The sequence below is a fragment of the Austrofundulus limnaeus genome, unplaced genomic scaffold, assembly GCF_001266775.1.
Source record: "Austrofundulus limnaeus strain Quisiro unplaced genomic scaffold, Austrofundulus_limnaeus-1.0 Scaffold151, whole genome shotgun sequence".
In the NCBI taxonomy this organism is placed as follows: domain Eukaryota; kingdom Metazoa; phylum Chordata; class Actinopteri; order Cyprinodontiformes; family Rivulidae; genus Austrofundulus; species Austrofundulus limnaeus.
In genome coordinates this window covers 534,106-549,081 of record NW_013952553.1, presented here as the reverse complement: position 1 = coordinate 549,081, position 14,976 = coordinate 534,106, and the positions used below count along the sequence as shown (strand labels likewise).

The 14,976-nt window shown below is 38.9% G+C and overlaps 1 protein-coding gene across 1 annotated transcript in view; it reads left to right on the top strand.

Moving 5' to 3' along the window:
• LOC106523285 (heparan sulfate 2-O-sulfotransferase 1) overlaps positions 1-14,469 on the top strand; it is a 21,266-nt gene extending 6,797 nt beyond the window's left edge. The window contains exons 2-7 of the mRNA XM_014016666.1: positions 4,904-5,145; positions 7,507-7,592; positions 7,985-8,123; positions 8,198-8,295; positions 9,050-9,207; positions 11,141-14,469. Coding sequence (XP_013872120.1) covers positions 4,904-5,145; positions 7,507-7,592; positions 7,985-8,123; positions 8,198-8,295; positions 9,050-9,207; positions 11,141-11,361 — 944 coding nt within the window. The 3' untranslated portion in view covers positions 11,362-14,469. The remainder of the gene's footprint in view (positions 1-4,903; positions 5,146-7,506; positions 7,593-7,984; positions 8,124-8,197; positions 8,296-9,049; positions 9,208-11,140) is intronic.
• Positions 14,470-14,976: the final 507 nt, after the last annotated feature.

The window sequence follows — 14,976 nt, the reverse complement described above, 5'->3', positions numbered from 1 at the left end:
ATAATGTCTTGTGACGTCCACGGCCTACCCCAGTTACCACTACTGTGCATGTGTGTCAAGGACAGAAAGGCAGATGTGGCAGTGGAAGGTGACAACGCAGTTTGGAGAGAAAAACAAAGTAAAGAACAACGAAAAAAGAAAATGATTAATCGATTATTAAATTAGTCATCAATTATTTTAATAATCGATTAGTCGTCGACTAATCGACTAATCGTGGCAGCTCTAACCAGGAGAAGTGTGATCCAAGTAGGGGTCTCCAGAAAAAGTGTGGTGCAGTACAGTAACGCCCCTTTTTTGCTTGTCCAGTCAGGTGTGTCCCTTTAACAAAGTCTGTCAAATCAGGTGTGTCCCTTTAACAAAGTCTGTCAAATCAGGTGTGTCCCTTTAACAAAGTCTGTCAAATCAGGTGTGTCCCTTTAACAAAGTCTGTCAAATCAGGTGTGTCCCTTTAACAAAGTCTGTCAAATCAGGTGTGTCCCTTTAACAAAGTCTGTCAAATCAGGTGTGTCCCTTTAACAAAGTCTGTCAAATCAGGTGTGTCCCTTTAACAAAGTCYGTCAAATCAGGTGTGTCCCTTTAACAAAGTCCGTCAAATCAGGTGTGTCCCTTTAACAAAGTCCGTCAAATCAGGTGTGTTGCTTTAGAATCGCCTTTCGTTGGGACACGCCCACTCATCCGCACTCGTCCGCAGTGACCTACTTGGTCTTCTCTCCCAGTTGGACATGTCTGAAACACCTCCCTAGGGAGGTGTCCAGGAGGCATCCTTACTAGATGAACCACCTCAACTGGCTCCTCTCGACGTGGAGGAGCAGCGGCTCTACTCCGAGTCTCTTACAAATAACTGAACTTCTCACCCTATCTCTAATGGAGAGTCCAGCTACCCTGCAGAGAAAACCGACTTTGACTGTTTGTATCTGCAATCTTGTTCTTTCTGTCACTACCCAAAGCTTGGCCATAAATGAGGGTAGGAGTGTAGACTGATCAGTAAACACAGAGCTTCGCCTCACAGCTCAGCTCCCTCTTCACCACAACAGACTGGTATCAATCTCACGCTCCATTCTTTCCTCACTCTTGAACAAAACCCTGAGATGCTTGAGCTCTTGCTTGATGCAAGAAGAGGAAATTAAACATAACCAATTGATACAAACAACCTGACTTGTCGTTTCCTGGACAGTCAAGCCAATAAATCTTCTAGAAAGAAAACAATATTTGAAAGTAAATACAGACAAAATAAAAAAAGAAAACAAAATCTCCTTTACTCTTCACATGCACACACCAAGAATGTTTAGTAATCTTGTTAAAAACAAGCCAATTTTGATTAAAAAAATATTGTGTGGATTATTTTCAGATTGAAGGGTAATTTTTTTACCCTATAGTTTCATAAAGACAGTGTATATATTACTGTAAACAATCGTACTTTTAGTTCTTAGTAAAATCTAGGGTCCATACTAGTTCATAATATTAGTTCAGTTCTCCTGCAAACTCACACGAGTCGTTGAGGCAGCAGAGTGCTTCGGTCAGTCTAAAATGTACAAGCCCACTCCTGTAATTGGCTTTAATTAACCCAGCAGTGGAGGAAACACTTTTAATTAAGCCTTCTGTCAATATTCTTATCAAAAGCTTTAATTACATGTTTGGAATCTGTTCTGTTTTTAGAAACAGTGTTGTTTTTGTTAATTAATGTCTGCTAGCAAATCAACTCTGGCCCTTCTGCTGCATTTGTGTGGGAGGGCCGACTCCCATGTTGATGAGTGTGAGCGTTCACTTCATCTGGCTGCTGAAGACGGCAGCTGTTGCTCTGCTTTTATTTCAGTTGTTCGTTTTAACTAATAAAAATAAAGCCAAGAGTGAAGGTTTCAACCTGTGCTCATCGACCCGAGGGGCTTATGCAGCCTAAACTTTATGCATTTGGCCTGCAAAGTTTAAAGCTGTTAATTAAATATTCCCAGTTCAGTGAATAAATAAAGCAGCTTTGCAAAAGTTATTTGATTCTGAGAACAGAAGATAAAATAAATAACAAATTAGGCGTAATGACCGGAAACATGGCTAATCAATGACTGGCTGTATACTCATATAAAAAAGTCCCCAGGGCACATTGTGTTGATAATCTGAATTTTGTGAAGTTAGAAGAACCTCTGTCAGTGTGAATCAATCATGACATGCTCTTAATAGGTTTGAGAAGTTCTCTTTACTAATAATGAGTTAACATTATGACATACAGTTTAAGTTTTCTTAACTTGAAGCCAATTCAGTTGCAGTAGGATTTTTCTTTATAATTAAAATCTTACTAGCCTGGTTAAAACCAGACCCTGTCCTTCACTTTGCTTCGTACAAGGGTCTGGACTTGCTGCATAGAGAAGCGTTTCTTGCAGAAGGCGTGGCCTCTGCTGAAGTTTAAAATGATTGGATCAGTTGGCTGTGACCTATGTCGCTGTGAAGGAGGCTAAGCTAAGAAGCTAACCGGAAATTGTGTGCGCTGTAAACAACCCTACTGAGAGGAGAGAAGTACCGAACCAAATGAGATGACTGTAAATGAGAGCTGCTGCTTTGTCAGACAAATTTATTTTAATTTGGAAGCCTTATCAACACATACTGGCTTCATTCACTTCCTCCACTGCCTTATGCTAAAATAACTAGCAGACACTGCGCAGAACATCGACGTCATTCAAAACTCCTCCTTCTGTTTGCTGATTGGTCCTGGTAAAATAAACTACAAGCAGACACTGCACAGAAAATTGACGTTCTGTTCTCTGATTGGCCCGGCTAAAAATCTGCCAGCGAAATCCATCTCAATGGGAGAAGTCCCAGATGGAGCAGTGAAGGGAAACTAGAATTGAGCGGAGTTGCATAGGAAGGCAAGGGCCAGGCTACTATCTTACATAAGATGTCCATGGTTGAATACTTTTTGATCTGTTGTACCTTAGTGTTGCAGTTTAGATGTATAATAGTTACTGTCTGCCCAAAACTTCAGGAAGATTTTTTTAGGACTTTTAGGAGTTCTTTCTCATATTTTGAGTCAATTTTACTCTGTGCAAAGACAGGTCTGTCTGTTTTGGCCTAAAATTGGTCGCATGCAGGAAGGAAGCATCATATCTTGAAATGAAAGCTTTTATTTACGTGTTTTTGTCTTTAGAATTTTAACCAATAGCATACAAATCTCAGTGTTATAGTAAGCAATTAAACAGTTAATGGGTCAATATACACCACTAGATTTTCAATTTTGTGGCACTTCGAAATTACTGAAATAGCAGGCTTCCTATAGGGTCTTAAAACATCTAAAAAAAGTCTAAAATTTGAAAATCCAAATAGATTTTAGGCCTAAAAAGGTCTTTAAAATGCCAAGATTTTCATCCAAGGTGTTATATTTCATTTTGCCGAGTATTAATTTTTTTTTCCGATCATTCCAGAGAAGCGTTGGCTGCATAAGTGGAGTAAAGCCCTGTAATCAGAGGTTGACTAGGGGTGTAAGAAAAYATCGATACACTGAAATATCGCGATATTTCATTTCCCGATACTGTATCGATATTCTAAAGCCCTGCATCGATTTTTTTTTATTAAGGTTTAAAATGTCAACTTTCCTGCCAGCCATTCATTTTTGTGTTGTAGTTCAGCCTCTGACCACTAGTTGGCAGCAGTGAGCCAGCCATTTGGCTCCTCTACTGCTTGAGCGCCAGAGAGTAAGAGAGCATTAGCATTGTGAGTAAACATTAGCTTCATGCTCCGATAGCTGAATCTGAGCAGAAAAGACCGACACCCTCTGCCTTCTAAGCTGAGGTAAGGTTACAAACAGTTACTTATTTGTCAGAATGTCTGTATTTTAAGCCAAATTAAGTGTCTTGTGCGCTCTTTTTTCCAACTGTAGTCAGCTTTCACGTTACGCATATAGCGCATGCGTCTATCGCCTCGAGCGAGCTCGGCACTCCCCCCGTGACATAAAACTCTGTCTGTTGCTCACAATTGCTACGTTTACATGGACAAAAGTAATCGGATTAAACAGCCGTTCGGAATAAAAATACGTCGTGTAAACAGCCCGTTCCGATTATTCTGATCCGATTGAGCTCGATCCAAATGAATTTTTAATCCAAATGAAAAGGGTGGGTTATGCCGATTCACAATCGGAATGAGGTTCATGTAAACACTTAATTGGATCATCTTATTCTGATTGTAGAAAACTGACCTGTGTGCATGTCTGCTGACTTTCATTCACCCGGTGGGACAGCAGCGCTGCAGCTGCGCTGCACAGTGCAGAACTTTTCCTCCTCGCTCTCTTAACAGATGAAAAAGGAAACAAACAGCAGACGTTGCTTCAGAAAAAATACAAATAAAAAAAACACGTATTGCTTCATCTGCAGCTCAACCGAGGAGTAACGATGTCTCTACCGTTATTAAAAGCTGACACGGGTCCGTCCTGAGCGCACAGAGGAGCGTTGTTTACGTTTGTAACACTGAAGTAGAGCTGAACGTTTACAACACTGCGCATGTCCGGACTTTTATTCTGAATAAAACTTTTCTGTATTCTTGTGCTGAATACAGTTTGTTGTAATTATTGTGGTTGAATTAATTTCTAAAGTCTAAGGACGTGAACTCAGACATGATGGAAACCTTCAAATACCAAAAGACAGTTCTGTTAGATTTGTGTTTTATTGGGATTAAATGTCCATATAGCATGAAATAAAATTAGCAACTTGATTGTGTTCTGTAAAGGTAAGCAGTGGTTGAGTTTTTTCACAGAAACCTTAAAATTAAGCAAACTGGCCACCAAAAAACTTTCACTGTAACATAAATAAAAAAGTGAAATAATACACTGGCACAGTGTAGAAAGCTACACAAAGAACTGATCTCTTAACTCATCAAAGTGTTAAAATCAGGCAAGTGTTTGAGATACGTTTCCTGTCTTATTCAGAACGCACCATTGCCAGACACGAGGTGGCTGAAGTAGAGCTGCGTCACACTGAAGATGGCGGGGTGCGGGAGCTGGCCCCTCTGGCTGAAAACAACGACATGGTCATCATCTACAACCGAGTTCCAAAAACAGCCAGCACATCCTTCACTAACATCGCCTATGACCTCTGCGGCAAGAATCTGTTCCACGTCCTGCACATCAACACGACCAAAAACAACCCCGTCATGTCTTTACAGGACCAGGTAGGAACTGCTGCGCACCGCTTACATGTCACCGGTGATCGGAGTCTCTGACACCGGTACGTCTATAAACCAGGTCTCAGAGTCGAAGCTTTTGTTTACACCTATCTGAAGAGGTGTGAAAGCGTACAGGCGCACACAGGCGACTACAGACTAAAGTTTCTTCTAAACTAACAGGAGTAACAATATATTCCAGACAGCAGAGTGTTTTAGCATGTCGGAGCAAAATCAAAAAACATTTTGGATTTGAAGGGATGTTAGTTTATTCACTAATTCAGACATGTGCAGACACTCCATGATCAGTGCATGATTGCATGAGTGGGTTGCCAGATAAAAACAAAAATTTGCCTTTTGCCTCTTCTTTTTTGTAAGATTTTCACCAAACACAACACACACATCATGTTACAACACACTCACTCAGGACTAATGACAGTTTGGGTCAAAATACAATCATTTTATAGCGACAGTACAAGTTTACCATGTCCCATCTGGCAACCCTTGCACATTACTGCGGTGGTTCTATGTAAACATGATTTTTTTGTGTGTTTGTTTCTTTGTTCATTTGCTCCAATAAACATTGAAAGGACACCAGCAACTCCAGAGACCGCTTTTATGTTCCTATGACACGGCAGGTTTTCTACCCAAATATCTAGTGACAGTCCAGAACTCCTTTGTTTTGATGTAGGATAACTTTATAGTTTGCTGTAAAGTGTTTTAATGTCAGAGAAAGCACAAGAGGGATAAGAGGCTATTTAGAGGAAACCGCAAACCATTTAGTGAAGTATACGTCTGCTGCTCAGTGAACAGTTTCCCTTCACCCACCCAAAAGCAATGAGTTTCTCAAAACTTTTGACTAGGGCTGGGCGATATGGCTAAAAATTGTATCACGATATCAGTGTTTCATATCCATTTATATCAATAAGTATTGTCACGTTTTTTGTTTGTTTGTTAGTTTTGTTTTGTTTTATTTTGTTTTATCTATTTGAAATATGGAACAGGAGAAAAAAGACTGACACTGCCAAACAAGTGACGTGATCAATTTTCTCTCGAGCTGTTACCTCATTTTCTCCTTTCATTCCATGTTGTTCTTTTTTATTTTTAAACAGTTCTGAGGCACAGTGGTGAAACATGAAACTAATATTGCACGTTACTCAACAGGTTGTTGCAGCTGACAGAAGAGCGTAGAACCACAACCCTTACTTAGCTTGGCCGTGAGGGGGCGAGCAGCTAAAGCCTTTCTTCTGCCTACACTCCCCAGAATGCCATGCGGTTCTAGATCGGAGTTCAGTGAAATTATAAATGTTCTATTGGACGCATTTTCTATTAATATTGATCATATGTCTATCTATCATTTTACAGAAATAAAGACTAATCATGAGCAGAAAAATATGGTAAATGGCTGAACTTATATAAAGTGATTTACACTACAGTCTTTCAGCCCATTCATTCACCCATTTACACACTGATGGTGGTAAATTAATACACTGGTGCCACCGGACCCTCTGACCACCACCAGCAGTCAAGGCGGGTGAAGTGCCTAAAGACTGAGACGGGGTTCGAACTGGAAACTCGCCGGATGCAGGACAAACCCCTTTCTCCTGTCGCCCCAATCACTGTCCCCGTAAAGATGACTGAATTGTTTGACTTATTTTGAAAAAAAAAGACTTTTCTCTCCGATGAAACTTACAGCATGGCTTAAAAGTTGTATCTGAACAAACAAACAAACCAAGACTCTAGCAACATTGTTTTCCAGTGTGGATCAACCTGAAATATCCTTTAAAGATAGATCCACCAGCATTCAGTTTGTTTTTTTGTCGTCGATGTTTTCCCAAAAAGTTCTTCTCTGCTTTTGTTGGCACACGACTGTGGTTTTTGGCCCGTAACCAGCACATGTGAATCAGCGGACTGCATCACTCTACATTACTTTCTTCTGTAGGTGTTTTGTTGTAATCTGTTTTTATCTCCTCTGTGTATTTGTTTCCACACTTGACATAATAAAAGCTGATGATATTTGCTGCCTGCTACACTGAGCTGTGGTCACACAGCGTAAATGCCCCAAAGCAAAAACTATTGTTACGTCTGGCTGCTAGTGCCAAGGTAATATCCTGTCTGCCATCTCACAATAGCCCCACAGTCACCTCCTGCAGCCGGTGAACACGATCAAACACAGATGAGGGTTTGCTGTCACTTCATGGCCCTCAGCCTAGTTTTGTTACATTTGTTTGTTTCTCACATTTTGTTTGAACTCTTACTTTTTTTCTGTAAGATGAAGGCATGAACCCGCACACAGAACTCCTTGAACATTTTAGCGTTGCCATGTTTTCCCGCAGCTCCACAATAAACCGACATTATCTCCGTCTGCAGGTGCGCTTTGTTCAGAACGTCACCACGTGGCGAGAGATGAAGCCTGGCTTTTACCACGGCCACGTAGCTTATCTGGACTTCTCAAAGTAAGGCCTTTCATTTCCTGTAATACCATTAATATCCAGATTAGTTACACGCAGTTAGTGGAGCAGATAAAGGAAGGTCATGTATTGATTGCCAACTTGTGCTTTAGTGTTGATTAATAGCATTGTTGTCCTTATCTCCTCTGACACTATCATCTCAGTGATCACAGGTAATTATTCTAATGGTCTAAGTGTTTCTCAGAAAGAGGGAGCTCCTCTTGGTTTGCTTCTCCTTGATCCTTTCACCCGCTCATTGTGCAGCTGGTGTCAGAGTACAATAAATATGGTGATTCACTGCATACATACGTCCGCACCAAGCTGCAACTGAGACTGAGCCTTTATCTTGTCATAAAACCAGTTTACAGAATATTTTACTATGTTTTGTTTTTGTTCAGGTATGGAGTGAAGGGAAAGCCAATGTACATAAATGTTGTACGGGATCCTATAGAGCGCCTCGTGTCCTACTACTACTTCCTTCGCTTCGGAGACGACTACAGACCGGGCCTTCGACGGAGAAAACAGGGAGACAAGAAGGTTCGCTGTCTGAACTTTTTATGTTTTTGCCTTTGTTTTATTTGGGGTAACATTTAACTGCTGTTGTGTTTCAGACTTTCGATGAGTGCGTCTCCTCAGGGGGGTCTGACTGTGCTCCTGAGAAACTCTGGCTCCAGATCCCTTTCTTCTGTGGTCATCATTCGGAGTGCTGGTGAGTGAGCCACACTTCCTCTCACACTATCATAGTCAAAGGCCACAAAGACTCCAGTCAAAGAAACCTACTTCTCTCAGATCTGATGCAAATATTGACATGAGCGGGCCAGGGCCAAGTATGATATTCTGATACATTTGAGCAAAGATACAACATTTTTACAGTGTTGCATATTAAATCAAACATTTATGGATGGATGTGTGTGGGTGGGTTCCACGATAAAACTCCTTATCAAAAGGTGGCACCAAAAAGATCAGAAGTATGAGTAAAAGGAGAGAACATCTTGGACACTTGTTTGATAACTAAACTTTGATAATTCAATAATTGAACTTGATTCATTATACTCAAACTACAAACCGATGGCACAGAGTTCCTGCTTAAAAGTCACTTAAATTTTGTTTTAAATTGACAACCTCTTAGACCATTATCACCACCTGATTTGAGGTCAGCTGACTTGAAAAGTGAAACACCAAACAACCAATAACCAGTGGTGGGATGTGACAAAGCACAAGTTATTGGTAATAATTTTATAGTTGTGAACATGTTTAAAATTTCTTTAAAAAACAGAATATCATTTAGTTAAATGTCCAGCCAGTCAATATAAAATAGTTTCTGAATAATGTCAGCTTAGTTTTTAATGGAAGATTTACTTACCGTAATTGAGCAGAAGTGATTTGGTCGTTACGGAAAAAAAAAAAAAAACAAAGACTCTGATTCAAAACACCAACTCACATTAAGTCATATTTGTGTGCAGGAATGCAGGAAGTAAATGGGCTCTGGAACAGGCCAAATACAATCTGGTGAATGAATATCTGTTAGTCGGAGTAACTGAGGAGCTGGAGGACTTCATCATGATCTTGGAGGCAGCACTGCCGCGCTTCTTTAAAGGAGCCACAGAGCTCTACAGAACAGGTAACGCCACATCTCCACAGTAAAACATGCTTCCATCAAAACAATGGTTTTCACTGCTGTACACCACTGAACACACCTTTGTCATGTCACCTTTACACCCTTGAAGTGAAATCCTGTATTCAGAAGTCCATTTTTTTATTTTTTGAACTGTTGTTTTGAAAGAGCCACAGATAATTCTGCAACAGCATCATATCCACCTGTTGACATTTTCAATAAGAGGTTCAGGTAGAATAGGTTAAATGTAGCATGATGTGGATGCTAAATGTAAGGTAAAGTAAGGGGATGCATCTTTTTTTTCTGTCCACCGTTAACAAAAAAAAAGAACGTCTCTACTTCACTCAACTCAACACTGATGTCGAGCGGAAAAAAACAGAACTGTGCATAATATGATTTGTATTAAATATCAATAACCTTTTTACAATACAATTTGTAAATCTGTCACCAATGTATGAATCAGTTTATCATTTCAATAAACCCTAAAATTTTTCAATAAACAGATGAAATTAACAGACTCAGTCCAAATGTGGATATTGGTCCCACAGTTCATGAGACCCACACGAGGCAGTAGTCCAGTTGACTTCAAATAAACAGTTCATCACAGAATCACAGATTCTTTGGACCTGAGGCCTAAGGTAGCTCGCCATCATAGGAAACCGGACTGTTCAGACAGGACCAATGTTAAAACTACTTTCTAGTATTAGCATCTAGAATCTGAAAAATGTATTGGAAAATATCTTACAGTCAAAGTGAAAAATAAATGGTTTAAATTTGTTTAATGCCCACCTTTAGCAGCTCTCAGACTTTCCCAGTCACACTCGTTCTCCCACCAATGACCACCATGTTTTTTTTTTTTTTTTAGAATTCGAATCTCAAGATTCGCACAAGATTTTACATTTCGTCTCAGAATGGTGAACAAGATGAAAATAAATAAGATGGAGAGAATGGCCTTGAGCACTAAAAATGACTGGGTTGTATAAACTCTTAAGACAGTTCAAAGAAAATGAGCTGCAACTCCAATTCTGATTGATCTATCCATCTATCTGGGCTTGTGATCTCATTTGTTTCAGTGATCTCTGGATTGGAGACAGATACTAAACTTCTTTTATTAGAGGAAATTCTGCCCAGAAACCACATACAATTTTTCTTTTCCCAGCACAAAAAATAATTCAATGAACAGTGCCTGAACAATACGAAACAACAGAAATCATTGAAAGTTAAAGCTTGTCTGATTTGTAGGGGCAGTTTGTTCTGCAGATTAGGACCTACGGCTGAAAAGACCCAATTATCTCTGGACCTCGGAACAACTAAAAGCAAATTATGATTAGAACCAAGGGGTCTGGATTGCACATAAGGCTGGAGAAGAGCTGGCAAATACACAGGAGAACTTTGAAGCCATCCAAGAATTGATCAAAGTGAGACAAATGGTGGTTTAAATAGAAAAGAACAATTATGCTTCAACCGAAGGTAGATAGGAGCATCATCCCCATAGAAATGTTGGAACCCTTTTCTGAAGATGGAGCCAAAATAGAGCATGCAAGTGAAAGAAAAAAAAAAGACCCAAGAATAGATCCCTGAGGGACTCCACGTGTTAAAGGGACCAGTGAAGAAACCGATTCTTCAACGGTCATTGAGCATTTAAATTTAGAATGAGCACAAGTGTTGTTGAGCACTTTCTGTGCTATAGTTTTCAATTTATAAAATTAGCCCATTTGTGAGCATAAGGTGGGTGATACAGTTTGTAGAGCTGTCCAATCCCAACAAGAAGGTTGCAGGATCACTTCATATCCCGGGACCTTTGTGGGTAGAGTTTGCATGAGTGGCTTTGCTCCGGGTACTCCTAGTATCTTCCTGCAGACAAAAACATGCATGTTAAGGAATTTTATAGCTCTAAATTATCCCTAGGTTTTATTTTATTTTGTTTTGTTGTTCTTAGGAAAAAGATCCCATCTGAGGAAGACCACCGAGAAGAAGCCCCCCACCAAAGAGACGATAGCCAAGCTGCAGCAGTCCAACATCTGGAAAATGGAAAACGAGTTTTACGAGTTCGCTTTAGAACAGTTCCAGTTTGTCCGTGCTCACGCCGTCAGAGAAAAGGACGGCGAACTGTACGTGCTGGCGCAGAGCTTCTTCTATGAAAAGATCTACCCCAAATGATACGCACAAGAACTCTTACTAGTTGTACACACTGGGAGAAAAAAAATTTAAAAACATTTCCAAGATGACTTTTTTATGCTGATGATGCTGTTAGGAAAACTAAACCATTGAGCTGTACTATAAAAATGAGTTTAGCTAATCATTAGAGAAAAAAAGAAACAAACTAGTTCAACCAGTCTGAAGCTGTGTTCAACTGTGACTTTCTGGAGAAAGAAAAATTAGTTCATCTGTTTTGTGTTTTTCATTTTGCACACCAGACTTTGGATTGAACCAGTACTTGTTTACATATTTCTGACAGTCCAGGCTGCATTGGTTCACAGGGTGATGACTTACAGATAACAGGTTTTTGGACCAAATGAAGAAAATCAATTGGGTTGTGGCATTTTTTTTTTTATTTGTGCATCACTTGTATTTTTATTTTCTCACACCAGGTTGATCTTGATTTTTTTTTACATATATAACATGGTTTGTCAGTATTTTCTTAGTGAAATAGTGATGCTTGCTGCTGTTCTTCGTCTGTGACGGGACCACAAGCTTGAATCGGACTAACCAAAATGGACTAAAGTGTAAATACAGGGTTACTTCAGGCAGAGAAAGACTGACAGTGCCTTTATTGTTATTGGACTGTGGTCCCGTGAGCCCACCGTCTTATTTTTCACACATCTCAGTGTTTTTTCACAAACTTACCACTTCTCACATTCCTATGATCATAAAAGCACGACTGAAATGTCTTGCTTCATCGATCCTCGTTTTGCTTTTTAAATATTTTTAGCTATCTCTTATGAGGATAAGTTTGTATATTTGAATAATTTAAAATTTTCATAAAGTTTGAGGACTTTGGTAGATATTTTCTGAATATCATATATCATCACCTTTCATGTCAGTTTTAGACCAAGATCATTTTTTTGTTGTGAAATGAAGTTCTAACCTTTTGGTTAAATTTTGAAAAATAAGAATAGAAATTAAAATCGAAAAACAAAACAACTTGACATTTACTTTGTAACTGAAGACATTTTCTTTTTCCATTCGTGGACTTAATTCAAAACTGCAATTTTATATTAGGAAAGACCCCCAGATGAGAAGTGAAACATCATATACAGAATAGAAGTCCAGTTGTTTTATTTGTATTTTATTTATTTTATTATTTCCAGATTTACCACATCCTGGATGATAATCACACATCATTCAAATTAGGTGTGTTTGAACAGAGAAACAAGTAAAACATGCAGGATAGCAATGCTCAAAGACCAGGTTTGACCCCTGATCTACACCAACATGTTAAACTTTACAAGTAACACTGTGCACAATTCTGATCTGTAGAGTTTGTGTTGTACACAACTGTTAACATCAGACACCAAATTTTAGCCAAATATTTGTAAAACTGAGTTGTAGCAATTTTTGTGGTGGCTAAGGTTGATTAGCTGTGGCAGCCATCTTAAATTTGATTAACTCCAATAAAAAAAACTTTGCAGATGTAGAGCCAGTACTTTCTGAAAGCTTCATTTCAATTTGTCCTGTTGTGTTTAAGATATGATGTCAAGGTGTTGCCCTCAGAATATGTGTTAGGGATGGTGTTCAGCTACTACCACACCAAGTTTTAGTGCAATATCTGTAAAACTGACTGAGTTTTTGCCATTTTTGGCTAGCCAAGATTGATTAGCTGTAGCAGCCATCTTGTGCTCGATTTACACCAAATGTTAATCCATTCTAGACGGAGATGCAGTGATTACACTCTGAAAGTTTCCTAAAAATCTGTCCAGTAGTTCACGAGAGATTGACTTGAACAGTTGATGGCAAAATTTGAAACACAGATCTTTAAGAATGAGCTCTCAGATTATAAGTAGGGGATCAGTTTCAGCTAATACAACAAATTTTAGCTCAGTACCTGTAACACTGGCTGGGTGACATTTTCATTAAAATCCGTTCAATGATGTGTGCTTTGCTAATGGTACAAACGGACACAGTCATGAACAACAACATTATTGCTCTTTCGTGTTCAGTGTTGGGCAGTAATGATGGACTTGTTCAGGTTGAAACACCAAAATTTAGCTGGACTATGGCTTTTCCCACATTCTCCTCACTTTTATTGGACCATCCCACCCAAACAGATGGCTAATGTGCACATATTTAAAAAGCCAGATCTGCTTTATTTTATCTGCCATAAAACAGAATGAGACTGTAAAAACCAGACAATATGTATTACGTGATAAAAACACAGAACACATGGAGCTCCATAAAAGCATTAGATTTCTTTTACTTTATGAGATTAATTTAACACCCCGTGTTGGTTGGCCAAACAAGCTGTTGTACTAATCTGTAGCTTTTCTGATTTCTCCGTTCTCCACCATAACACAAGCTGCATACGATTAAAATACTTAAGTGTATTTAGCTGTAATACAACAGCCTAAACCTTACATCTGGATATGTGGTGGATTAAAAAGGTGCATGTTTTGAAAATGGAGAATGCCTTGGTTTTCTCGTACTTTGCTTCTGTTCTTCACTAAAAATAACTGTTAAAGACATTTTGCTTTCTTGTTCTATAATAGATGAAACTGAAAAATAATGGTGGAACCAAATGACAGATATAAAATTAAAGACCCATTCTGCTTTAATTTCAGAGCATAGGCTACCCATCTGTGTAAAACTTATTCTTTTAATTTTGTAAAACTAGAGTTTGTTACATCAAATTATAGGCATTTTGTGGAGGAAGGCATACATGACTCTCAGCTACTACCTCACCTAATTTTAGCTCAGTATCTGTATCAAGTTCTAAACATTTTGTGTCAAAAAGCCGTAGCAGCCATCTTGGATTGAGTTCGCACCAAAAGTTGTAAATGTATGTCCAACAGTTACTACTGAGAGTTGCATTTAAGTCCGTCCAGTGGTTCATGAGATATTTTGCTAACATGTCAAGTGTTCAGCATATGCTTAGTGGATATCTTATCAGCTGATGCAAAGTCTGAGTTCAATCTTTCCAGAACTGACAGATATACTTGATCACTCACCTTTCATGGCAGTGAACAGTCGTGTGTTTGTACTCAGGGTCTCTGTTTTTATTCTTGAGCTTTTATTTAGGAAATTATTTGATGCATTAATAAACCATTGAAACGACTGTGTCATACATATAAATCAGTAAGCATAAAAACAACCTCATACGTGTTAAAAAGAAGAAAGACAAAACAAAAATACAACAAACATATAAGTTGTCAACTTGTAAACACTAAAAATTTGACCAGTCATTGACTTGACACTTTGTTTTTACTAGTAACTATTTTAGACACATTAGTCTTTGTTGAATGAGTGCAGAGGTCTACAACTTTTAGAGTCAAATGAATAATTTCTGCTTCTTCCCACACTAAATCAATTTTGCCAGAGCTGCATAAAGATAAAACCTTTAAATCAGGTTGAGAATGAGGTTCTTTAAATGGAGGGAAGATCTGTGCCTGTCCATTGTGGTAAAGAAGGAGCTGAGGTGAAATGCTCTCTTTACTGGTCGGTCTATTCCTACACTTATCTTTTGTAACAAACTTTGGGTAATAAATACTAAATGGACTGTACTTATATATCACCTTTCCATCCAACCAGGATACTCAGAACACTTTACACTACAACCTG